Here is a 27,229-nt window from a genome sequence, read left to right on the forward strand (position 1 = left end):
TCACCTAGGATGTTCGATTATATTGAGCAATAAAAAAAAACATTCCAGAAGTCCAGCAGTAACAATAAATACTCCCACAACAAACTAACAGACCAGTAATATTTTGAACACTAACATTTTGAAATTCATAAGTAACCCACTAAAAACAAAGATTCTGACCATAATCTAAGTTATCACAGAGCATCGTAAGGACATGGTAGGCAGTCCATAAGAATGGGGCAAAAATAAGTTTACTAACCAGTTGATCCAGGTTGTTCAGACATGTCCACATCATCCTCTTTGAAGTCATTGCCATTTGGGGAGCATTTTCCATAATGCTGTTTCATTCCAAGAGCCTGGCCTTACAACTCCTAGTCGCACTGTTTACATTTGGCACCTGTTCCCTTTTCACCCAGAAGTAGAGGAATTGCTTGAAAATGTTCCCAGACAGGGTCTCTTTATGACCTGCAGCCAGGGCAGGTTTTCTCCAGTTGCCAGGTATTGAAATCAGCACTAGGGGCTGCACAGAGCTCAGGTAGGGATACGCTATAAAACAGGTGTATGAGACCACCCAGGTGGGCTCATAGGATGATCTAATGAGAGAGAGGCTGGTGTCTCCTTTGCCAGTTTCTTGCACCTAGTAGCACATCCCCTGAGTTCCCCACAGGATCAAGCCCTTACTATGGTCCATGATCCATAGAGCCATATTTACAAAGGTTGACCTCCAAAGCTAGATGTGTTCCCCCTGATTCTCTCTCTCCAGAATAGCCGCCTTTAGCTCAGTTTTTGATACAGTCTCATGGATCCAGGATACTTATTTTTTAATTTTGTAAGAGATGATAAGAAGTTTAGGTGTTGGTGTATTAACTATTCAATTCAGATATTTAAACAGTTTTATTTTTAAAAAGAGAAACTTACTATAATTTAAATAACAATAAAAAACCTTTCTTTCCCCAAAAAACAAAAAAAAAACCATCGATTTTTGTCCACCTTGCATGTTTGCAATCTGTACCCAAAAAAGCAGGTGAGGTCTCATTGAAAACAATACACAGCACTTCTGTACAGCCCTCTTCACACAGAGATCTGAAAGTGCATTGTAAAGGTGGGTAAGACTTTACAGGTGGAGAAACTGAGGCACGGAGGAGTTAAGTGACTTGCCCAAGCTCAAACCGTGAGTTAGTGGCAGACCCAGGAACACAACCAGGGTCTCTGGTCCATTCCCCGGTCCATGTGTCCTCTACAGTCAGGGATCTGTTGTAGAGCAGGCGCAGGGCGAGTGGCTAAAATCACTGGAGAACTTTTTCCGGAAGGAAAGAGCGCACGGCTGGAAGGATCTGTCTTTGGCAGACGGAGAGCAGTGTATAAATCAGACCCATAGATAATCTCAGGGGTCTGCTACCCGACAGAATGGGCATTGGATCCAGCTGAACCTGTGAGCCTTGTCCCAAGAACAAGCAAAAACCCACCCTTTGCTTCCAGTTTCAGTTGTAGGGTTCTGGCCTCTGGGGCTCGGGTGGAAAATGAAACTGAAAGTGCTGATTTCAGGTGGATTCACACTGCTGACGGTCTGAAGTGCGTCTTCCCCCGCAAAATGAGTAAAAAAATAGTTGCCAAACATCTCACCCAGCTAAACAATAAACAGGCATACAAAGGGCAGATGTCCAGCACAGGGAGCAAGGGTGTGCCTTCTTTACACTACCACCCAGAAGCACCAGCAAAGTGCATTCGGCACTTGGTGTCCTGCTAAGGAGCTGAGGACGGGATTATAATATTGCCCGGTCAAGCTCCCTTTTCAGGGACGACTCCTTTTGGATCTGCGAGTGGGTGGGTAGTTTTGCCAACCCAAAAGAAAGGCCCATTGATTGGCATGTAGAGGGAACAGTTCTGGGGGGAGGACGGCTGAACTGAGTAGTACGTTTGCCAACTATCCGGCAAGCGGATGTTCAGGAGACTCTTAAATCACGTAATCTGGGTGACTCAGCTATTCGTCAGAGGCCCTGGGTGCTGGCCAGATGTCCTGTGCTGCTCCTGTCACTGCTGCTCGGAGGATATTAGGGGAAGAAAAATGCGAGTCCAAACCCCAGACTCCATACATGGAAACCCCCTTTGGAGACAGCACGGGGGTCAGAGCCAGAGGCTCCCCATTTTGCTGCTGCAGTAGAGATAGCAGCGGGATGCAGGGTCACCGGGAGCAGGGACCCAGGCCTCCCTGACTGGAGCTGGAAATGTGGCCTGGCTGCTCCTCCATCGTGCTGGAGGGGAGGCCAGGCCAAATTTGAGTGGTGCTGCGACCCGTGCGCCAACTTGCCCCCCAGCCCCTGGCAAGAAGCAGAGCAGGGCACACCGGGAACCCCAGCCCCGGGGAGGATGGGAGGACTGGCTCTGGTTCTTGGAGCTTCCTGGGGAAGTGGGGAGACAGGAGGAGGATGGGGTCCGGGGCGCTCAGAATGGCTGGCCCCTGGTGGGGATGGTGCTCTTCATCCTTCCTGGATAAGAGCTCAGGGGAGGGAGCGTGTGTGGGGCTGGGCTCCGAGGCAGCCTGAGGGAGCTCAGCGCCGGATATGGGGAATAGCAGAGGGGAGCTCAGGGCAGGTGTGGGGGGGCTGAGTTCAGGGGCTAGAGCCCCGGGTCCCCCCCTCAGGAGAATGCTGGTGGCGCCCCCCGAGGGTTGGGCCAGCATAGCAGGGGACTGAGCGCAGCCCACCCCCAGCGGCAGACGTAGGTGTGCAGGACACGGGCTTGCTATGGGAAGGCCGTGGCTGTTGGTCAGGGCTGGGAGGAGGCGTGATCCCTGACTGCTAGAGCGCCTGGGGCCGTGCAGACTCAGCGATACCAGCTACACTATGCTTTTCCGAGGGAGCAGGCTAGGCTGGGAAAAGCCTCACCCGAGGAGCGCTAGGTCTGAGCTCGCCTTGTCTACACAGCCTGTGTGCGCAGCAGGCGGCCAGGGCAGGCGCTTGTCGAGAAGCTGCTGGGTGGTCCATTCGATTCCAGCCCTGCGTGACAGAGACTTTCTGACATTTCTGAGCTCTGGGCTTTCAAGCCCCCCACTCAGGGAGCCCTGGTGGGGTGCAGGAGGGATATGGTTTTATTTACTAGTCAGCGTCACTCAGCCAGGCCTGCAACTGGACTGGGGAGCCCTGGAAGCCAGGGGATCTGCTGGCTCAGGCGGGGGGGGGGGGTGGGGGGCGGGCAGCAGAGCTGGTCTGGTTTCAATGTGCAGCCCTCAGTGCCCCTCTGTCCTTGTTCAACGGGGATGGATCTGCTGTGCTCAGACACGGCCGGTGCCGCTGGTCATCTCCGCGCCCGTGGATTCCCCCTGCTGCCAGCATCGTGGTTGTGTCGCTTCTGGCTGCTGTTGGTTTAATGGCTGTCTCAGGGCCCTCGGTAACTTCCATTCCCAGCCCAGGCCTCACTCCAGCCGTTACTCAGTCCCTCGGCCCTGCGGCCTCCGGTGAGTAACCAGCAGGCAGGGCTGGCCTACACGCGGTGAGTCAGTGCCAGGATCAGACTCCAGGATTCCTGACTCCTCGCTCCAGCCGGCAGAAGAGAACTGAAAAGCAGTTCACATTGAAAGCTGAGAGAGAGGTGGGACTAAAATCGGATTCTCCTCAGCCGCCTCTATGCGCAGTCCAGGCACGGGGACTTCTCTGCTATCACCACCTTCTCCTCAGTGGTCAGCGCTCAGCCCCTCTCAGGGCCCTCAGTAACTTCCATTCCCAGGCCAGGCCTGGCTCTCTGCTGCTCCTGCTACAAACTGCCGCCACCCCACTGGCCCCCCTCCCCACCATGCGCTACCCGTTGCTTTCATTAGAAGTTCATCGGACTCTGAATAGTTCCCAAACAAGAGCAGCCTGCCTGCCAGCATCACTTTCCGCTTGCTCCGTCTTTCCACGTCCACTGCAAACCCTAGGGAATGACACGCTGACCTACGGACCTCTGCCCGGCTATCACCGCAACAGGTCAGACACCATGTGCCCATGCAGCGTCGGAGGGTGTTTATGGCTGACACGTGCCCGCACAATGTTCTGACATCGCCCCCCAGGTTATTCTCAACACTGAAGCGCTGCTCCCGTCTGTGCATATCCATCCCTAATGGTTTGTGTGTTTAAACCGGCGTCTGTCACGGAGGGAAGCTGCACTCCAAGTGGGCTGAGCCAAGTCTAATGATTTATACATGACACCGACCTCCGCTAGTGACCCAAACAACCTGAATCACGAGCCAAGCCAAACCCCGGTCATTTTGTCCATGGCAGCACATTTGTTCTATGTCCGTGGAGTTTTGCCTTGAATGTATTTGTACGTAAATCCAGTGCAGACCGCAGCAGCTCTTTCCTCCTTGTCTTGGCCAACAGCTGAGTTTTGCTGTCTGGTTGGGAAGGGGAGTCATTCAGAAATGGGATTAACTTTTACCTGCTCACACTCTGCTCCAGTCAGTGGCTAGCTGAACTATGGGGTTTCTGTCCCTCTTCAGCTGTCACTTTTACCCCTCACTCCCTGAGCTGTATCTACCTGTCTCCTCTCACATCACTGACTGTCTGGAGTCATATAATGGCCCAGATCCTGAAGTCCGCAGGAGCTGAGAGTACTTGGCACCATGCAGGGTCCCAAGAAGCGGGTTCTGTTCCCAGCTCCACCATGCCAGTCAGCATTCCTTTGGCAAGAATCGAAGGGCCCATGGGGCTATACTACTTCGGGTCAGGACTGGAGGCATTGCTGTGGGAGTAAGAAACAGCTATGAAATATATAATGTACAGTGTTAGTACAAACCCACTGTTAGTCTCTATGCAGCATCTCGGCGAGTTCCCTGAACTTAGCGCCTTCCTGCTATGGTGCAAGGAAAGATACAGCAGGACGTTGTTAGCAGTGTTACAGAAATGTGACATGAAACCAGACAAAATCCTCTTCCATTGTGAACAGTGGGTTTTAAAGAATAGCTTGTAAGGAGTGGACACAGCAAGTTACCTGGTTACAACCTGAATAAAGCTCGTTAATTGTATGAACCACTGGGCCGAATCCTAGAATACCCGATTCAGGATTTGTCACATGGAACAGAACCAATGGCCCTCATACCTGGCAATGGCTTATGCTGGATTCTACAGGAAGGTGAAAAACCCAGAGAGCATCTTGGTAGGTTTGTTATGATGAACAACCGTTGTTGTTATTTCCATAGCAAGGTATGGGTAGGAGGCACTTTACAAAGGGATCAAAAACAATACCGAGAATGTAACACCCAGTTCTTACCGATAGTCTCTTTCCCTTCATCGGCGTTGCTCGCTTTATCTATTTATTTGTATGACAGTAGCTCTGCGAGCTCCCAGCTGAGCCTGGTGATGCACATACACATCATGAGAGACAGCGCCGGCATTCAGCAGAGCTTTCAGACTAAATGGACAAAAGGGGGGAGAGGACACAGGTCCAAAGAGGTGAAATGACTTGCCCAAGGTTACCTAGCAGGTCAGTGGCAGAGCCAGGTCTCCTCAGTCCCAGTCCAATGCTCTCTCCTCCCGTCATGCCTAGGGGTCCCTCCCATCGCTGACAGGACCACGAGGGTTTCCCCGTAGTAACTCTCAGGGCCTCACAGCACATATGCTGCATTTGGTGCTAGCAAGGTGACTGGAAGGGATGGTTTCCTTTGGGCGCCATCCCTCTCCCGTTTGTCTGATGCTCATTCCTCTGCAAGCGGCAAGACAGTGAATTAGTCTAGCTGCCTTCACAACTGACCCCACATTCACGCCATCAGTGATTCAGCAAGGTGCATTATGGGGAATATTAGTCATGGGACTTGTCCCAAATGGCCAGGAAAGCCAGGGTCCCCTGTAATCATGCCCATACCTCTCCGATCATGACGACTTACTAGCGTCATCTAGTGGGACTGTGCCCCTGTTGCTTTAAAGCCAAAGAAAGCTTATGGGTTGTAAAGATTTTTCTTCCTGCTGCAAGCAGGTGCAATGCTGCTCCCTGGTGCTTATGGGTATAAATGTGGAAAATGCCCTGGAATGAGGGGACATGCAAGCAAGTGTCTGGGGGAGTCAGCGCCGAGGCCTGAAATGTTAATATTAACCATTTCACAGCTGAGCATTGTAACCAAAGCAGCCGGCTGGTATTTGGGGGGGAGGCGGGTCCTGAATCCTGGAGCCAGGTTGTCTCATGGAACTGTGATCCTCAGCTAACCTTTAAGCAAACGTGGTGTAAGGTGCAAGTTAGAAACAAAACCCCAGAGCAAGGACGTGTCGTGGTTTTCTTTATTCCAGTTGAGCATTTCTCAAGGCTCCAGTGAGAGAGATTCTTCTATCTCGCTGCTTCATACAAATCTGTCCAGAAGATATTGTCTTATCCCTCCGCTTCGTTCACAGAAACAGCAAGAATGGGTCTGATTCCATACAGGCTACAGGACTGGTTTTTTAGGCTGGAATTTAACAATTTAAGAATTGGGTTAGAATGAAGAATGAAGTTATTACCACCAGACAGCTAATACGAGCAGTACAGATCTGCTTCTTCTGACTTTGCTACGTGAAATTTGGATGATTTTAGCCGTTGCATTTCTCAAACAACTAGTGAAAAATCTCGGCTTTTGCCAGACCCACTGTTGTTTGCATCAGTTTAAATTCTGAGTGGCTCCATTGAAACCGGTCCCTTGGATGTTCTTAATAATAATTTAACATTAATGTACAAAAAGCAATTACAGGTTGCTATTTAGAAGAGGCGGCTGTCAGGATCTCTGCTTACTGTGTTTGTGTTTGTGTTTCTCCCTAGGCATTGCATGCCTTTGCTTCCAGACCTCCCTCCAAAGAGAAGTCTGCATCTGTGTAACAGTGGCTGCCGCCTTCTCCATCCAGCTGAGAGTGAAATTGTGTGTGAAAGAGGAGTCCGGGTACCCTGTCTGGCACACAGCGCAGATTACCAAGACTCCTGCACTTGCTGGCAGCTCAGCTGTGTGCTCAAGGATGCTGCATCTGAAAGTCCAGTTCTTGGATGACTCCCAGAAGATCTTTGTAGTGGATGTAAGTGGCTATCATATTATTGTTTTGTTCTAATTACTGAAGTCATTGCTGCACCAAAGGATTACATAACCCTCAGATGGTCTCTGAGAGCTTCTGGTTTTCAGCTTTGGAAAAAGGAGCATGTAGCATTGTCCTCCTTGTATGTGTCAGTGCTAACGAGCGCAAGCCGGGCTCTGTCATTTGCATCCCATTTTTAAAAAGTGGGGGAGATGGGTTTTACTCATCTGGTGTCATCAGTTTGAAATCAGCCGGGATGGGGTGTATTTTTGACAAGTGTGACGGTCGTTTGTCTGGATGCCAACATAAGCATCGGCCAGGAAGAAAAGTCTGGGTCCAGGACAAACATAACATATTTAACCAAATTACCCCTGGGGGGAAAGATCTGTATGCTTGTCTTCATGGAGACTAGGCTGATGAGAAAAACGAATGGAATTACATTGAGGAGATCAGAAGCAAAGGAAATCATTGACTCTTATTTACTGTCTAACAGTACCTGGAAAAAAACCTATATAATTATTAACTATGCACAATTAATAAATATTAACCTTGAATATTAACCTGCAAAATCTGCGCTAAAATATTAGCCTTTACTTTCTACATCGTTACAGCTTTGTGTGTAGCTAAATGCAAAGTGATATTACTGTCTACATCTCTTTCTAGGAGTGACTGAGAATATACTGTTGATTAGCCTGCTACGGTCACATTCAAATAACATTTAACCAGATCGATTTCAGGACTTAGTTCTCTCTCTCCAGGGACCATGTTATTTTATATAAAGTTATTTTATTCAAATTATAATACATTTCCTAGGAAATATTTTATAACATAGCCTGAGAGAACTTGTATTCAGTTTCAGTTGTAGTTTGGTTTCTTTGCAATTGCATTTTTGAATACAGTAATTCCGTACTCTGAATAAGTAGGAAGAATTTTTTTTTTAACTTGTATTTAGTTACATGAATGCAGCAGAGGTTTGGAGTCATCTGGCAAATGAGGTGTTTTTAAACATGCTGAGTTTTATCACGGCGAGATGGGGGTGTGGGGGGTGGGAGTTGAATGAATGCTGCTAATACGATATTGCTGCAGTTTGTCCATCTCTGTGTCCTTATTTGCACAAGACATTTAGAGCACGATCACCCTGCATGACATGTTATTGCAGCAAATAGCCTCCATTAGAGCAACTACAAACCATTTCCTTCTTTTTTTTCCTACATGGAACAGTATTGGAAACCCCTCTTAGGCATTTGCTGCATTTGCTGCTCTACGGTTACGATAAATGAGGAGTTGAATTAGTGACTTCTCCAGAATAAAAAGACTGCTCTAGGCTAAGCTTTGAACAGATATTTCAAGCAACTCAGACGTGACTCTTCCTAAACCCTTACTGACTTTGGAAAGCTCTCTCGAACGTAGAGTGCTTTAGTGTAATGGGAGGAAGAAATACAAAAGAGACCAAATACAAGGGCCTGGTTTCCCACTGTCTGGTACCTTGGGTAATCATTTGCACCTGTCCCCCATGGACATAAATACCACTGGTGGGACTGGGCAGGTCAGCGCTGATGTTCCATACACCCACTTTGCACCAGAGTAAATAGCTACACAAGGGTGCCAGCCAGTGGAGAATTGTGTCTCTTTTTGAGAAATTGAGACCTTAACCAGCTAGGGCAAATGTTTCTGCTGCTAGCAGCCCCCCTCGCCCCCAGCAGCTAACATTTACTTCAAGCTCCGGAGAAACTTTACAAATGCTGCGTTGTCTCATTTCAGAGGGGCACATGCAACAGACTCAGGGTTAGCAGCCAGGTTTGTCCTTTATCAGAGGTGAAGGAAGCAGTGTCTGAATCTGCAAACCAGGGGCTGCCACGTTTTACCTCCTACCAGCGTGCTTGTAGGGCTCCTTGGTTTCCTTCTAGCAGCAAAACCCCTTGGGGGTGAAGAGATCCTGTGGCTGCGGCGTGGCCCGTCCCTCTCCCTCTCCCCTGCCCCAACCCCAGAAGCAGCCGGGTAGCTAGGCTGGGGGTCTGTGACACTCCCACCCAGAACATCAGAGCACGTGTCCCTTTGCAGACCCTCCAGCAATCCTTTCCCCTTCTATCTCCAGGGAAGCTGTGAGGCCATTGGCTTCCCCCCAGGGCTATGAAACGACAACGTGTGCCCCACCAGTTACTGCTGCAGTGGGGGAGTTAGTGATGCTCCCACCAGCGTTAGCCTCCACTGCGGCATTTTGCTGCTTGTGTAAAGGGAACAGTCTGCATCTGCTGGCTGCGCCCTTGGTCCAGTACCTGCTTGCTCTGAGGGCCTCGCTCTGACCCACGGTAAAAGACCTCTAAGTGATGAGGGAAGCAGCTCTGCATGCTCCCTCCTTGCTCTCTTCCATGCATGCTCCCCACCCCGGTCCTGGCTTCTTTTCCCCCCATCTGACAGCAGAGCAGAGCACAGAGCCCGTAGAAACTGGCAATGAAGGAGACCTGGCCCTGTTCATTTCCCCAGGGGCAGGCCCAGAGCCAAGCCCAGTGCTTTTCCCAGCGGCGAGGCGCCCACCATTCCCCAAAGAGATGACTTCATGTTCTAACGGATCGCGCCGTTCAGAAATGTCTAGCCATATTCCTAGTCGGTCTGTGTCGGCAGCACTACTTTCCAAGTGTCACCCTTCGCTTGCTGCTCCCTAGACACATGACTTTCCGTTTGGTTACATTAGGCTGGCGTTCTCTGTCCCGGTTTCTAATCTCTCTCAGCCCCTCTGTACCAGTTCTCTGCCCTCCCTGAAGCTCACAATACCTCCCAGTTTGGGATCCGCTGAGACCGTAATGAATGTGCCACCTATTCGATCGTCCGCGCCATCCCTAATTTTGTTAGGCTCCTTAATGGTGATCAGTGTCGCTGCATGGCTAAAATCGTCCATAGGGAAGATTGCTAAGCCAGTGAACGCGGCCCTTCTGTTACAATCCATCTGAGAGCCCAGTTACGGCCCTGAGACCCAGTGGAGGAGCCTTCTCAGCACCAGCACGGCTTTGCATTTTCCCCAGCCGAGCCCTGCGGTGGTAGCTGAGTCGAAGGGCTCAGCCTGGACCCTGCAGTGCTGCCCACGGTGTTCGTAACCTCCTTGAACTCCGGGGCTGCTTCCTATGCGGTGGCATGGGAACTCCTGTGCCTTCTCGCCCCGATGCCTATGCGTGGGACAGACGTAATTTGGCTTCTTGCACTGCGTGGGATATTGCAAAGCTGTTAGCAGTGCAGCAACATCCCTTCTTTCCCCTTTCCCTGCGTGTCTGAACGAGCTCTCCAGCACGTGGTCCCTTATAGAACGTCATTCAGGACGTTCTTCCGATCGCTGGGAATCGTTTGAACAAAGCAGGACGAGTGGACTCCAGCAGCATTTTGAGACTGTCCGAGAGCAGGGCAGAAATGGCGAGGAAACGGCTTTGTTGCTTTCTGCTCCGCACAAAGGCTGAACGTTTGCAGAGCTTGCTTCTTTGCAAGTATGATTTGCTACAGGGCAAGATTTCTCTAAAAACCAGCAAACCTAATTGCCAGGCAGAGCCAGCAAAGGGCACAAATTTGACTGCATCCTCCTGTCCTTTGTCGTGAGTCAAGGCAGGAATGCACTGAATTTAACAGAGCGGACTGCCCTGCATTTGCGAGTCGATGCATGTGCATGTTGACAGGGGGGATCCAGCGTATTTGGATTTGCAGAAAACCTTTGCCAAGGTCCCTCACCAAAAGCTCTTAAGCAAAGTAGGCACTCCTAGGATATGAGGGAAGGTTCTCTCGTGGATTGGTAACTGGTTAAAAGACAGGAAACAAAGGGTAGGAATAAATGGTCAGTTTTCAGAATGGAGAGAGGTAAATAGTGATGTCCCCCAGGGGTCTGTACTGGGACCAGTCCTATTCAACATATTCATAAATGATCTGGAAAAAGGAGTAAACAGTGAAGTGACAAAGTTTGCAGATGATACAAAACTACTTAAGATAGTTAGGTCCTAAGGAGACTGCGAAGAGCTACAAAGGGACCACACAAAACTAGGTGACTGGGCAACAAAATGGCAGATGAAATTCAGTGTTGATCAATGCAAAATAATGGACATTGGAAAAAACAATCCCAGTTATACATACAAAATGATGGGGTCTAAATAAGCTGATACCACTAAAGAAAGAGAACTTGGAGTCATTGTGGACAGTTCTCTGAAAACATTCACTCATCCGAAGAAGTGGGCTGTAGTCCACGAAAGCTTATGCTCTAATAAATTTGTTAGTCTCTAAGGTGCCACAAGTACTTCTGTTCTTCTATTCACTCAGTGTGCAGCGGCAGTCAAAAAGGCCAACAGAATGTTAGGAACCATTAGAAAGGGACAGATAATATCATAAAGCCACTATACAAACCCATGATATGCCCACACCTTGAATACTGCACGCAGTTCTTGTCACTTCATCTGAAAAAGATACATTAGAAATAGAAAAGGTACAGAGAAGGGCAACAAAATGATTAGGGGTATGGAACAGCTTCCGTTTGAGGAGAGATTAAAAAGACTGAATCTGTTCATCTTGGAAAAGAGACGACTAAAGGGAGATATGATAGAAGTCTATAAAATCATGGCCAGAGTGGAAAAAGTGAATAGGGAAGTGTTATTTACCCTTTCACATAACACAAGAACCAGAGGTCACCCAGTGAAATTAATAGGCAGCAGGTTTAAAACAAACATAAGGAAGTACTTCTTCACACAACGCACAGTCAACTTGTGGAACTCATTGCCAGGGGATGTTGTCAAGACCAAAAGTATAATAGGGTTAAAAAAAGAATTAGATAAGTTCATGGAGGATAGGCCCGTCAGTGGCTATTATCCAAGCTGGGCAGGGATGCAACCCCATGCTCTGGGTGTCCCTAAGCCTCTGACTGCCAGAACCTGGGAGTGGACGACAGGGGATGGATCACTCAGTAATTGCCCTGTTCTGTTCACTCCTTCTAAAGCATCTGGCATCAGCCACTGTCAGAAGACAGGATACTGGGTTAGATGGACCATTGGTCTGACCCAAAATGGCCATTCTTAAGGTCTTCTGATGTTCTTAAGTAAGCTTCTGTAGAAACAACAGAGCTGGTAGTTTCATTCCAGTAACACTGGGCAAGGGTCTGAATCACCAAAACTGTCATTGGTACTAAGGGCTCATTCCCAGCCCAGAGTGGAAACACTCCCAGTGACTTGAATGGATGTTGAATCGCATCCTACGACCTAGCCCGGACTGTGGGAGAAACCACTGCATTTTAACATGGCTGTTCCTAGCACAGTTCTAGGGTGGTGGAGGAGTCCTTCTGAGAACTGAAACAGCTAAGCCCCTGAAGATCAGGACTCTCTTTCAGCAAGCTCATATGTATGTCTGGATTGGGATATGCCAAATTGTTTTATCAGCCTGCTCATTGTTACATCTGCGTAAGCTCATTGCAGCAGAGTGCAGGCTGCTTGCAATACTGCTGTTACTGTTGTGATGGTGGTGGACCCGGTCAAATGGGGAATCTTTTTATGTCTACATGCAGGGAGCTGGATGCCGGCAGGCTCCGTGCCTGGCTGAGTGGGGTTGTCTTTATTCTGGAGTGAGTTTCTTTCTGAAGATGGCAACTCCAGTCCTCTTCTGGAGGGATTCAGCATCCTTTTGGGTGATTCTTCCATCCCAACCAGCTCCAGGCATGGCTGAACCCAAGGAAAGAAAACTTAGCTGCCACTTACTCTCGCCACTGGAGAGTATTCCGACCTGGGGCTACATTACACTTCCTGCCACCAGGTGGACAGAGACAGCTGCAGCCTGGCACCCAGGTCTCCTGCCTTCTCCACTAGACACCCTCCCTCTTGTGACGTTGCAGAAGTGCTGGCTGCAGGGAGGTTCTGGGCAGTGGCTGTTTGCTGGGTTTCCCGCAGCCTGGGAGAGTGTCTAGGATTAATTCTGGGTATTTATTAGCCACTTATTTACAGCTTCACTTGAACACTTTCAACGCTTTGGAAATATTGGGATTTTGTCCCCAGCTAGTGTCTATTAGCATAGTTCCACCAGTGGCAAGGAGCCGCTGTACGTCCCCCAGCTGGGGCCGCAGCCCATTGTCCCTGCCTCAGGGTGTCTGAGCCCAGCCAGCAGTCGGGCCGCACTCACTTCTTTGTGTTCAGTTTGGGGCCTGGTTACTGGTAAGGCTCATCATCATGTGCACTAAAAAGCACGTTCCCAAGAGAGGGCAGAGGCTGTTGAAGAGGAAGGCGTGACGGGAGGGTGGGAGAAGAGAAAGGACAAAGGGTGAACATGCTCCTAGAGCAGAGGCAGGAGATACAGGACAGAGATCGGGCGACAAGAGTTCCTCTCTCCTCTTCTGGTGTAAGTGATGCCATGTGTGGCGTGATCCAAAGCCTGAAAGTGAGTAACACGCCTGTGAGAAAACAGCGAGCGCTTCTCTCTTCCGGCTGCCCATCACAGGGAAGAATGCTTGACAATTTTAGCATGGAAATAAACAATTATAATTGTTTTAATTATCCTTGTGATCTAGTAATTTTGAGGCAAATGAGGCATGCTGGAGCAAGAACGCTATTATTATGCTGTCACTTTGCAGCAGGCTTAGCACGCGGGGCTAGCAATTTCCACCCCCCCGTGAGCGACAAAGGGTTGCTATTAGCGTGCAGCATGGACATATTGCTCTGAACAAGTTGCAGTTTTCAAGTCACCTCCCCTTCCCTCTGGGAAGGAACTCTGCGATCCATTTGCCTGCCAGTGTTTTATCTCAAGATAGTCACTTGAAAGTTGAGGCTAATTATTGTCCTGCTTTAAACTTGCTTTCATACCAAACCCTCTTCATCTCTGAATGTTTCGTATTTTGTAAGAGACATGGAGAGTGAGGTAATATCTCTGCTGCTGGTGAAAGGGACAAGCTTGTGAACTACACGGAGCTCTTCTCTAGATCCTGAATTGTGGTCTGCTGGGGATGGGCACTAGGACACCTGGGTTCTATTCCCAGCTGTGCCAATTGATCATTGGGAAAACTCAGGTAACCCACTGAAGCTTGCTGGGTTTAAGTTTACCAGATACAAATGATAGTGGGCTTCGAACATCAAAGAGTTATGCAGATTAATGAAAATGTCTACAGTGCACTGATGTCCTTGGGTGCATGGCACTATATACCTGCAATGCATTAGTAAAACTCTTGACAGTACTGCAATAGACACCTGTATTCCCAACATTGCAGCCCCTGCACACTGCGCTCCACCACAGCTTTGGACTTCAGCCCCTTTTTGTTACAGAGAGACTAGTGAGACGTCCCCTTATCTTTTCCCAAAGTGCTAAAGAGTCTTTAATGTGCAACTGGCCAGAAAGGATGTCAGTGTCATAATGCTGGCCCTGATTGACAACTGGCTGACCGGGGCGGCGAGAGCCCTTCTCTTCTTCAGCAGCCTGTGACAAATGTAGCCAGTCCAGAGCCAGGTGGACTCCTTGGCCAGGGACAGGGCTCCAGGAAAAGTTGATGGGATGATTTGGATGCCTGAATTCCATTGATTTAAATAGCCAACTCCTGTAGGCAGTTTGCAAATCTCAGGTCAGACGGACGGTCCCTTGCGTAGCTCTGGTTCTAGAGGACCAAGCACCACGGGGTGCTCATCTTTTGGCCAGTCCAATTTTCAGCTTCCTTTTTTCACCACAAGCAGCATTTTTTCTTCTTCTTTCCCATCCTTCCCAAGACATTAAAGGAATGTCACCAGCTTTTCAGCAGGGCGCCCTATTCATTTACCAGCTCTCTGTGTGTGTGCACCAACAAGTTACACAGGTTTGATGTTCGCTTCCAGCTCGCTGGTGAATTAAATGCTTTTGCCATGGCAACCCTGATTTCATATGATATTTCCATATGGTGGTTCTGAGCATAGCGCATTTGTCTTCAGGAAACATCACTGCATTGTCTGAACCGCTCTATCGCCCACAATAGCTTTTGTTAAAAGGCAGAAAAATAAACTAAGATTTTGTCCAGGTTTTTTTTCATGCATCCGATTCCTGGGAGTTGTGAAAAACTTTTCTTATTTTATTCTCCACAAAGAGTTTTAATTCAAAGGACTAAGAGAATGACATATGCTGCGTTTAGTAGTTCACGTCCAGCTCAAATGCAGCGGCAACTCGCCTTTCTTGACTAAGGTTTGTCTCCGGATCATGCTGCCGGCTTAGGTGAGAAAGAAACATTTTCAAGTTAACAAAAATAGCCCAATGACAGTTTTAAAACTCTCTGAAATATTTCTTCTGTTCAATATGTGGCGTGTGTCAGCTACGTGATGCGCTGAGGTAGAATTAAGGTTTTACGGCACTCTTTTGGGCTGGCCAGCATACCCTGTGTTGTGCACTGCACCAGGGTGTGGTGGGATATAATCATGAGAAAAGCTTTATACACTGTAAGATTATGTTTTCTAAGACTACATTTTCAAAAGTGACTCGTGAACCTTTTTCAGTGCCCAACTGGAGACATCGTAAAGGGGCCTGACTTTCAAAGAGCGGGTGTTCAGTGTGAAAATCAGACTTTGTGTAGGTTCTGCAGACCTAAAAAATACCACGAACCAAAAGCTCCCAGAGTCACTAGTTACTTTTGAAGTTGAGGCCTCTGTACACCATGTGTGTGTGTGTGTGTGTGCGCGCGCGCATGTGTGCATGCGTGTGTGCGAGCGTGCACGTGTGCGTGCACGTGTGTGTGTGTGTACATGTGTGTGTGCGTGTGCGCATGTGTGTACGCGCGCACACTCTAGAGGTAACTCTTTATACCAGTGAAACTCTCCTAACTTCAGTGACATTAGCCCTGAGTCTCCCCAGCACGAGATCCGATTCAGGCCCATGGCAGTTTAGTAAGACTCTGACTCCGGTTCTCTGCTGTGCACGTTACATACTGACTGCACCTGACCAGGGGAGGGAGGCAGCAGAGGCGTGCGGGGCAGCGTAAGGCCTGCAGAAGAATATAATAATGATGAGACGTCTGTATCTAGGATGTGTATGTTTGTTTTACTGTATTTGTTATTTTTATTGAATTATTATTTGTCTCATCCCCAAATCGTACTGGCTACTTTGCGGGCAAGACGTCTTAGCCCAGGGGCCCATTAATAGCTTCAAAGATTCATGACTGGAGTTTCTTATTGACATCGGTGACATCAGTTAATCTCTTGCTCCGGACATTGCCCATTGCGCTGCTTCTAACGAGCTTTTTTGTTTGCTAGCAAAAGTCCTCTGGCAAAGGGTTGTTCAACCTGAGTTGCAGCCACCTGCGCCTGGCGGAGAAGGAATACTTCGGACTGGAATTCCAAAGCCAGGCCGGAAACAATGTAAGTGACGTTCTTCAAGAAGGCCAAGTTCCCTCTGAATGAAACACAGCACTTGGCAAAGGCAGCATTCAGCAGTCCTGAGCGTCCATTAGTAGATAGCTTTTACCTTTCAAAAATAGGTTCTGACAAACATGAAGGTTGCAAAGTAAAGGGGCTGGTCTACACTGGGGGTGGGGGGGGATCGATCTAAGATACGCAACTTCAGCCTCGAGAATAGCATAGCTGAAGTCGACATATCTTAGATCAACTTACCTCCCGACCTCACGGCACGGGATCGACGGCCGCGGCTCCCCCATCGACTCCACTTCCAGCTCTCGCCCTGGTGGAGTTCCAGAGTCGACGGGGAGCGCGTTCGGGGATCGATTTATCGCGTCTAGACGAGATGTGATAAATCGATCCCCGATAGATCGATCGCTACCCGCCGATCCGGCGGGCAGTGAAGACGTACCCAAGCACTGAAAGGTGGGAAATGCCAGAAGCAAGACTGCCGTGCAGTGGGAATGCTGCCACCTTGTGCATAGGCCGCATGATACAGTCTTTAGTGACAAGATAACACACATCACATTGCTGGTCCCGCTTCCTTTCCTGACGTCTGCCCCTAACTCCAGCACCTTCCCATCCGCCCACCCGCTCTGTGCCCGTCTGTCCCCACAACCTCCTCTCCTCCCTCTGCTCCTGTCCTGCCCCTCTTCTACCCGCCCTGCCTATCACAGCATAGGGTTGCCAGGTGTCTGGTTTTCGACTGGAACACTTGGTCGAAAAGGGACCCTGGCGGCTCTGGTCAGCACTGCCGACCGGGACGTTAAAAGTCTGATTGGCGGTGCTGCCCGGCTAAGCAGGCTAGTCCCTACCTGTCCTGGCTCCGCGCTGTGCCCCAGAAGCAGCCAGCAGGTCCGGCGCCTAAGCAGGGGGGGCCACGGGGCTCTACGCGCTCTCCCCGCCCCAAGCACCGGCTCCGCATTCCCATTGGCTGGGAACTGCAGCCAATGGGAGCTGGGGAGGGCGGTGCCTGTGGGCAAGAGCAGTGCAAGGAGCCTCCTAGCCCCCCCGCCTCGAAGCCAGACCTGCTGGCCGCTTCTGGGGCATAGTGTGGAGCCAAGACAGGAGCCTGCCTTAGCCCCCCTGCTGCGCTGCTGAGTGGGAGCCACCCGAGGTGAGCCTGCGCCCCAACCCCTTTGCTGGGGACAAAGGCTGCGCCATGACCCTTGCAGGCACAGGGGCTTCCCAGGGTGCTTTCTGGCCCACTCATTTGTCAGCGGAGCTGTTCAGAGCCTACGCGTGCTTTTTAAAAGGAATTTTAGTCTCGATCGGGATTTCCCCCCCGTTTCTTCTTGTTGCACAACGAGATCAATGAGGTTCCTGCAGAACAGGCACCCCCCTGGGCACTACACAAAAGCGGAAGTAAAGGTGAAACTGTCCAAATTCTTGAGTGTCCTGGTCCTAATTCTTCCCCTAATGGTCTCAAGTTGCAGTGGGGGAGGTTTAGGTTGGATATTAGGAAACACTGTTTCACTAGGAGGGTGGTGAAGTACTGGAATGGGTTACCTAGGGAGGTGGTGGAATCTCCTTCCTTAGAGGTTTTTAAGGTCAGGCTTGACAAAGCCCTGGCTGGGATGATTTAGTTGGTGTTGGCCCTGCTTTGAGCAGAGGGTTGGACTAGATACCTCCTGAGGTCCCTTCCAACCCTGATATTCTATGACTCTAAGTGCCATTGACTTCAGTGTGCTCGAGTGACTTCCTCACGTCCTGCAGTGGGAGAACACGGCCCATCTGGGTTTATTATTCTTCCTTCCCCTATTACTGGCAGGTCACTCTTTAGTTTTTTCTTAGCATCAGCAGGCCTGTATCTTTTCTACTTTCTCTCCTGACATGTTGCGTTGTTTTTATTTATACAAACCCAGCACTTCATGCTGTGTCTTCACCAACTTCTTCCTTGCTGTTATTGCAGGTTTGGCTGGAGCTTCTAAAACCCATAACAAAACAGATGAAAAGTAAGTGTCTAAGGAATAACCATGTGCTAGCCGCTGCAGACAAATCTCAGCTAGTACCAGAAGTCTCACCGGCACATTCATGAGCTGGCTGACGCTTGGGGACGTGGGCTTTCAGGTTCTGGCATTTGCTTGGGTTCCCCTTGTGCTGGGGGGTTGGGTGGGTCTGTTTGCCAAGTCTTCACGTTCCAGTTTACATCCTGTGAGAGTGTAGCGGCCGTAGGAGCGGGGCTCGAATTGTGATGCTCTGGATCTCTGTCGCTCAGCAGAGCAATGGCAGTGCTGTCCTGTCTGTAACAAAACTCAGGCTGCGAGATCCTGGCAGCTCACGTGCCTGATCAGTGTTCGGCCAAAGCTACTTTTCTGTCTGCAGTGTAGCTATGTGCGCCTAGAGCAGCGATACTCAGACCTCAGTGATTCTGGAGCCAAATTAGCGAGCGACATTACCTGAAGGAGCCCCAGTGATGTGAATGCATTGTAGTACTATTCATATACAAACAGCATGACGGGGAAATATTTACTGTACATATATATTATTCTCACAGCAAACAGGTTAACACGTTTGTGCACGTTGATAACTTAATTGGTTAATGCCGTAATAGCCTCCTGATTGGTTAATCACAGGTTGGTTAATAGTGAAATCACCCAGTGTTTTAATATCATGTGCTGCAAAGAGCCACAGGAGACCGAGTAAAGACCCACTTGGGGCTCGCGAGCCACAGGCTGAGTATCACTGGCTCACAGGCTAGCTATAAGCGGGCCTCTGCAACCCTTACACAAGCAAAGGGACTACCACTGGTGAAATTCACTCCTATGCCTAGGCTAGCACCGGGTGTATGTCAGTACTTAATCTGTCCCAGGGCTGAGCCTGGCACCTCCAGGCCTGGCAGTTCGTATCCCCAGCACCTCCGGGCCTGGCAGTTCAGAGCCCCGACACCTCCGGACATGGCGGTTCGTATCCCCAGCACCTCTGGGCCTGGCAGTTCAGAGCCCCAGCACCTGTGGTCTTGCTGCATCAGTTATGAATGTAAAAAAATTGCTTGAGTCCCGGCACCTCTTTCTATGCAGGGTGTAGGCGGCACTACATAGACACCCACTAGTCTATGCAGGGTGTAGGCGGCAGCTAGGCCTGGTGCTGGAGAGATGCATTCCATCCTAGAACATCCCATCCCAACCGGGATTACCCCGAGGTGACCTACAGACTGCCAGACACAGAACCAATCCTCTAAACCATTTCCCCATCAGCTTAGATTATGATTTTCAAAAACGAATTTGCAAGCGAGATCAAGCTCAGGTATCGGCTGCACTGAGCCGTGTGTGAAATCGTGGTTCCTGGTTGCGGGAGGTGAGGCTGCAAAACAAAGCATTGGGGCTTGATTGCAACATTGTACTCCATGCATTTCAGCATGAGTGAAAGGCCTGGCACAAGCACCTGCTTCGTGGCTGTGACGTGTCAGCTCTGGGCTGGCCTGGGTGTTTTGCCACAGCTCAGAAGCAGGCGTGCCACATGCTCTCAACCTGCTGTCTGCAGGTTAGAAATGCAGCAGCCCCTTTGCAGGTTTTGCATTCGCACATTCTGTTGTGTGCTGTCCTGCATGCCAGTCAGAATGGATTGAAACACAACTGTCCTTATGGTGGTGGTGCCCCCGCCCTCCGCCCTCCCGCCATGACCCCTCCCCGCCAGCGCTGCCATTTCAGAGGCTGCTGCCAAATCGTTGTGCCTGTGAATTTCTCCGCTTTTCCCTGCTTCAAGGTGATTCCTATCTTCTATTCAAATGTCACCCCCCGGGCTCTGAGAGGAACAAGTGATTCTGTCCTTAATGCAGTTTCAGGGAAGCCAATACATTTGTATGTAGCTCCTGGAGTGCCAAGTACTGTCCTTCGGGGAGTCCCCTCGACCCACACAGTGCAAGGCACTGGGACATTTCAAGGGGCAAGGCTGTGGACCCAGCCATCGGGTTCCTGGCTCCTGGCACACACTACAGCTGAGGCTGGTCTAAGTTATGTGGCGTGGGGGGTGAATAGATTACCCCCCTGAGCAATGTGAGTGCTGGTGATGACAGTGCTCTGTCCCCGGGAGAGCGTCTCCGGCTGCCATAGATACCGCCACTCGCGGGCACTGGCGTAATGAAGTCGACGGGAGAACTCTCTCCTCGCCGATCGGCTGAGGGCATCTGCACTCGCTGCGCCGCTGTAAGCTCTGTGGTGTGGCCACCCCCTCGGTCTCAACAGCTTTGTGTCCATTGTTCCACAGAAAGGCAGATGGGGCCCCGGAATCACCTCCACTCAAGTGCGGCCATTTACCGGTGCCCTTTTGTAGGCCCCGGCGTTCCGTTTGGCTTCCCCTTCTAGCCCATGTGTGGCTGAGACACAGCGGGCTTTAAAACGCTGTCGAGGACCAAAGTCTGCCCTTCGTTAAACCCCCCCAGATGCCTGCAAGATTTGTCTGGGTGGAGCTGTGGGCAGACTTGGGTGCTGGGAATATGGATTTTCCCAATTACATGCCTGCCAACAGCCCCTCCCTGCCCAAAACAACCCTGCAATTACATTTATCTGAGCTGATCCTGCAGCTCTCAGTGCACAAACGAGCCATGGGAGGGCTTGTTTCTTCCTTACCTCCTCTGGGCCCTGTAGCACGAGCTGGTTACATTTTCGGTTTGTCTGGGGTTTCATTGCGCGCCAGTAGCGTCTGTGGAGGGGCTGTTGTCGCTGTGCGGTATTGTCCACCCCCAGTGGGAAGCTCTGATTCAGAATAGATGGCTGGCTAGACCCCACTGGGATAGCCACATTAAGAAATGCTGAACACGACTGTTTTCACTTCAGACACTCCGGTCCGCTGGAATTCAGTGGGCAAAGGAGCCGCCCGATGGGCCCAATCCTGTGAGGTGATTGGACTCCAATGGGAACTGCACATGCTCTGCCGTGGCTCAATCCAGCCAGGTACTGAACACCCTGGCCCTGGCCCAGGGCAGCACTCAAGTACATGTTTAATCTGAATCATCGGGGTTGTCCTGTTTACTGGAGTGGGGCCATTCTCCCATTGACTTCAATAGTCCTGCTCGTGTGGTACAACTTGAGGTTCTGCTTAAGTACGTGGCTGGATTGAAGGCCCGGCTCAGCACCCTGCAGGATCACGTCCTAGATGCTCAGCACCCATCAGGGCCGAATTTGTAAGGAATGAAAGTGATTTACTCCCCCGTGTGCGTGGGTGCAGGGTGTGTGAAGAGATTTGTAAATGTTCTCAACAGACATTTGAAATAAAACTTATGAAGATGTTGTGTTTTAAGATCCTAAGGAGGTTCTTTTCAAATTTATGGTGAAATTTTTCCCAGTGGACCCTGGACATCTGAGAGAAGAGTTGACAAGGTATGGTACTATTTTTTTTTTCATTGTCTACATTTTTATTCGCTACTAGAGGCTTTGTAACGCAGTCTTCATTGTCTAAAACATTCAGTGGCCCTCTAGCAATAGTCATTTTGACTATCAGTGCAACTTTAGATGTTGCAAATATTTCTTTCTCTGACCCTCTGTTTAGAAACACAAAAAAATCTGCCTAATCCATCATCTTTATTTGTCCATTAGCCATAGCCATACATTGCAGATTTTTATTTGCTAGGCATTGTTTGGGGTTCCCTATGATCTGTAAATTTGCTGCAGAATCCTACCTTTTAGTGCAAAATTGTGCTCTAGAATATAAGCTTTTATTTAAAAAACAATTATGTTTTGGAGAAAACATTACAGACATGAACCAAGTGTGAAACCAATGCAGCAGTTTCATGCAGATTCGTTAGCCAACCTAAGACAATAGCTCTGAGAGGTGTGAACTGTCCCATAGTTCGAAGTGTTGCATTCACTCCGAAACCTACAGATTACCATTCAAATGTCAGTGTTATTTCTCTGATAAACACCCAAGCAACACACCTCATCTCACAGTCCCAAACTGCTTCTCACACACTGGGTGTCGAAAGCTTCAGTTGTTCCTGACCCTGCTGCTAAAACAACCAGCGTCTACTTTACATGCTTCTTTACAATGTGTAAAATGATCTGAGTTTAAAATCAAACTCACAGCAGGATACTGGCTGATCGTCTAGGTCTACAATGGACCTTGTTAAGTTTATGAATGGGGTTACCTGTTAGGGTTTTCTGCGGTAGCATGGGACTGGACTCGAGGGTGGCCAGTTGTCCGGTTTTCAACCAGAAAGTCCAGTTGAAAAGGGGACATGATGGTGTCCGGTCAGATCTACTGACTGGACTCCCAAAGTCCAGTTACGGTGGGCGGGGGAGGTGCCAGGTCATCACCTCTGCCAGCCCCTACTCAGACAGAGCTGCCCCCTACCAGAATCGCACGGCTGCAGCTCCCAGCCCGGCTCCGAAGGCGAGTCCCTCCCGACCCCTTTCCCATCACCCCCTTTAACTTCTTCTCTTCCCTCTGGAAAACTGTCAGCTTATGTCTGTACGTCTGGCACAGCCTACGAGACAAGTGACTCCCTGCGCAGGCCCTACCTGCATTGGTTTCGCAGCCATGCTAGCAACAGAGTTCTCTGATTTGAAGAAATCTCTGTCCCTGGTGGTAATGAAAGAATTGTTGGGGGTAAAACAAGATCCACTTGAACTGAGACTTGACCAGTTCCTTTTAGCCTTTATTCTGGGCGTCTTAAGACAATGTCGTGATCACCTCGCCATCACATATACATGCAAAACCCAATATGGCCAGGGCAGCAAGTGATGAAGTTACCTTTCCTGGGAACAGGGTGACTTCTTCAAATCTCTGCTCTGTTCTTCCCATGTGTCCTCGCCAGTCTCTTGGGGTCAGTCATTTAGCTGTTCTCCTCAGGCAGACAAGAGGCAGGGGAAATGGGGACAGTTGGACTGGGGCCTCAAAAATGTCTGTAACTGACGTGAAATGGGCAGGGGAGGGGCACCAGTGAACATGATGTACTGGGGTCCAAATTGTCTCTTGCCGGGCCTGCGTGTACTGCCTTCCATCTGAGTATCGCCAGGTGATTTATAAACATCCGCCCTGATCCCGGCCCTGCCAGAGGTGGCAGGTGAAGGATCTCAGCTCCTTGCAGGGCTGGGCCTTTCACCCATGCAAAGCCTAACTGATTCCGGGAGGGTCCCCTGTCTAGCAAAGTCCCCATGCAGGACATGGGCTGGCTGCGTTCCTTAATCACTAGTCTGAGCTGGGAGCGGGAACCTTTGCTCTCGGTCAGGAAACTGTTCTCTCTTCCTTTGCAGGTATCTCTTTACCCTTCAAATCAAGAGGGACCTGGCAGTCGGGAGGCTCCCCTGCAGTGAGAACAGCACTGCGTTGCTGGTGTCGCACCTCTTGCAGTGTAAGGACAGACAAGCGTGCTCTAGATCTGCTCCTGTTCGCCCACAAGGGACGCCCGGGGCGACATTCTCTGGCCTGTGATATGCAGGAGGTCAGCCTAGGTGATCACAATTGGCCCTGAAAAACGGTGTATCGTTCTATTGTTCCAAACGTCCGCTTCTAACTATTCACTTCCAAAGCATGGCATAGCTTACAAACCAACCCCTCTGCTCTGCTCTGGATGTCAGGGCAAAGCAGTGGCTGTCTGACAAACGCTGTCTGTTTGTCCGGTCCTTGCCCATAGCTGGGTGCAGCAGCAGAACCTGACTACAATAGACTCACTATTCTATCCCATCATCTGGCTTTTGCAGCCAGAGTTTTGAGTGAAATCAGCCCAGGCGGCAGGAGAGCAGGCCTAGCGGCGCGCATGGGGAACTGCTCTCGGGAGAGAGGGTTGCAGGTCAGGGGCGAGCCAGCGTCCACTGACGTCCCTAGGAAACTTTCCCTGGCTGTGATGGGAGCGAGACCAAGCCCAAAGGTGCCAGTCCAGCAAAGCACTTGCGGAGGAGAGCTGAGTTGCTGAGCTGGAGTGAAATGAGTCGAGTTAGTGTGTGTTTGCACAGACAGTTCAGTGCTCAGTGTGCAGCCGTTGCCCGGCTGTGTTCCCTGAGCTTTTCCATCGGAAGCATCTGTACCTCTCAGAACAGCCGGGCGGGCGTTACCACAGTGGAAATGGTCTTGGGCTAGCAACATGGCCCAGGCTGTTTAGTGTCCCCTGGGCGACCAGCTCTGAGTCTCCCACACCATGGTCCAGCCAGGGATGGCTTGTTCCCTTGGCCTTCAGCCCTCCCCAAGAGTCACCGCATGGAGCCTGCATGGCCTCCCAGCCACAGGGCCAAGGACCACCATGGTCCGAAATGGAAAGGTTGAGTGAAGGCATCTGGATCTCCAGTTAGAGCCTGACCTCTTGACTCTTATTCATGTGAGCAATCCTTACTGACACAAGTGAGGTTGGAAGGATGAGGCCTTTAGTCTGGCTTAACGAGACCCCCATCCGCTGAGGGGCTGAGTGCCCCGATAAGGTGCTGGGTCCCTTCCGTGCCCATCAAAGCCCTTGTGGCAGGAAGAGCCCTGTTGTCAGAACCATGTCGCTGGTTCTTCGGGCCTGCTCCCGTTGAAGCTAACAGCAAAACTCTCACTGACGTCAGTGAGACAGGACCAGGTCCTCAGTGAGGGAACATCAGAAACATCACATTTAGGAAGAGCTGGAAGTTGGTGTTCTCTGTCTGGGCTCTTTCCATCTCCCCGCACCATGTCTATGTTCTTGCAGGGATCAGCGAAGTCGCTGGTCTCTGAATACTCGCTCAGTTTGCCTGCTGTCGTCTCCTCAATGGGCATTGCTAAATGCCGCTCTTCGTTTCTTTCCCTACAGCTGAGCTGGGGGACTTTCACGAAGAAACAGATAAGAAGCACCTGGAGAGCCACCAGTATTTACCCAACCAGGAATATTTAGATGATAAGATCATGCATTATCACCAGAAGCACGTGTGAGCATTTCATCCGCACTTGGGTCCTACTCAGCTCATAATGTTTCTGCTCCTTTCACCGCACGGATATTAAATACCTGTAGCAGAGACTGGTTTATACAGTATGTGGGGGTGCTGTCAGAGGACTTTAGAGGGGGCTATTTATTCTAATGTCAGTAGACTTATAACCCTCTTCCTTCCCTAGTGGGAAGACGCCAGCTGAGTCGGACGTTCACCTGTTGGACATAGCCAGGAAGTTAGAAATGTATGGGATTAGACCCCACCCCGCGAGCGATGGGGAAGGGACGCAGATCAATCTGGCTGTCACGCACATGGGAGTGCTGGTTTTACGGGTAACAACATTTCCCTTTTAAATTCCTACCGTACAATGCAATGGGACCCTTCTGGAAGAGCTTTTCCTTCCATTCTCATCAAAGGCCTTTTAGCTGTACCAGAGCCTACCTGACGTGCTCTTGCACCAAGAAATCACCCTGGGGATGGGACACACTCTGTAGACAGGCGCTGTAGTGAGTAAATAAGGGAAGTAAACGTTTGTTGTTGTAGGCCCCTTCTGAAATCCAAGCATTTCACTATCTTCGTCACTACCCAGCCTGCTAAGAGCTGGGGGGGGCGATGGTTTTCCTGTCCTACGACCAACACTTTTGAGAGTTGGAAATTGTTTCCTAGTCTGAAAAGTCAAAAAAATCTCAAAAATAGTCACAAACAAACCAGAAATCTAGTTTTTTTGTTTCCGGTCAATTGAAACGTTTTGTTTCAATTTTAGTCTTTTTTTTTTCTTTAACCCTTTTCAGCCAAATTAACTTAAATTTTTAGACAAAAAGTTGTTTTGAACCAAACAACTGGAATTTTTCCTTTTGAAAATGTCCAAACAAAGCGTTTTGAAATGTTCCCCTCTACGTTTGTTCAAGCTGGGCAAACCACTGAACTCTAGCCAGCGGTGACAAATCACACCCTAGACATGGCTTCTACTGATGTGGGAGGTGTCCGCTTTGAGAATCTGTCTTGTTTGCCCTTGTAAACTAGCGTGTTTGAGAAGTAAGATGTTCACGTTCCAGGGCAGCGCCACACGTTTCCCATATAATCTTCAAGCAAAAATAGCCGTCTAATGGCTATGCAATTACCTAGTGCTATAATCATGACATCTGAGCAGCGTAACTACATACCTCTGTGTTTCCTGCATGAAGTGGGGCAGCCACGCCTAGACTAATTCCAACCTGCGAAGCCACTTGTGGTGGAAGAAAATCATAATTCCTGGCCCATTGTTAATAACTAGCAGCCTGTGTAGCACATTCTGAGGCGAGTGATGCTCTGCCTGGCTGTTTGTTCAGCGAGACAGACACACACACACACACGCACACATTATAACTGGAGCATAAACAGCTCCTTTAAAGCCCAGTAGGTTCTATGTCAGAACACAGTGCTTGGGGTCGGAAATGTGGCCCTAACACCAGGGGGCTTTGGCTCAGGCCCTTGGCATTTTGTAATTAACTTCCAATAACACAGGATCAGGCCCTGTCATCTTAGCCTTCCTGCTTGGGTCCAAATCTGCTTGTCTGACACATCCCCTCGGAGCCAGGGTAAACCGATGTTGGTAAATTGGTGGGACTGTAAAGTGAGCAGGATTTGAGGCCAAATCCTCGGAGCACCATCTACACTCACGGGAGTCAATAGACGCAGAGTGCATTATGCCAGCTCACGGCCCTGGCCGGTAATGATTTGACCATGACCAATGCATTGTCATTGCAGGGGAACACAAAGATCAACACATTCAACTGGGCCAAAATTCGGAAACTGAGTTTTAAGAGGAAACATTTTCTAATCAAACTACATGCAAATATCTCTGTAAGTACCATGTTGCCACCCGCTGCCAGGGTTGAAGAGCACAGGTTTGTATCAAGTGAGGAATAGTTAGAAGGGCTTTGCCAAGGTTGGCAGGGGCGTGGAAAGCTTCTTAACAGTGTGTGTGTGTCGGGGGGTGTCACTGGCACCTGAACCGTGGCCCTCCCCGCACGTTGCCCCTTCTCCCTTTTCAAAGTGGTGGGGCCATGGCCTCCCGTCCCTCCCTGTTCCTGTGCCCTGCCCCAAAGGTCAC

General features: G+C 49.9%; 1 protein-coding gene across 2 annotated transcripts in view; it reads left to right on the top strand.

Annotated features, from left to right (window-relative positions):
* The window catches only part of FRMD7 (FERM domain containing 7), a 36,031-nt gene continuing 8,802 nt past the window's right edge, over positions 1 to 27,229 (top strand). The window contains exons 1-9 of one of the 2 annotated variants that reach the window (XM_005301079.5): positions 1 to 5,109; positions 6,736 to 6,983; positions 16,184 to 16,288; positions 18,237 to 18,279; positions 21,564 to 21,642; positions 23,515 to 23,612; positions 25,023 to 25,137; positions 25,322 to 25,469; positions 26,884 to 26,979. In XM_005301079.5, coding sequence (XP_005301136.3) covers positions 5,040 to 5,109; positions 6,736 to 6,983; positions 16,184 to 16,288; positions 18,237 to 18,279; positions 21,564 to 21,642; positions 23,515 to 23,612; positions 25,023 to 25,137; positions 25,322 to 25,469; positions 26,884 to 26,979 — 1,002 coding nt within the window. In that variant the 5' untranslated portion in view covers positions 1 to 5,039. The remainder of the gene's footprint in view (positions 5,110 to 6,735; positions 6,984 to 16,183; positions 16,289 to 18,236; positions 18,280 to 21,563; positions 21,643 to 23,514; positions 23,613 to 25,022; positions 25,138 to 25,321; positions 25,470 to 26,883; positions 26,980 to 27,229) is intronic. The other variant, XM_042851188.2, reaches the window with a different exon arrangement.

Source organism: Chrysemys picta, chromosome 9 (genome assembly GCF_011386835.1).
Source record: "Chrysemys picta bellii isolate R12L10 chromosome 9, ASM1138683v2, whole genome shotgun sequence".
NCBI classification, from domain to species: domain Eukaryota; kingdom Metazoa; phylum Chordata; order Testudines; family Emydidae; genus Chrysemys; species Chrysemys picta.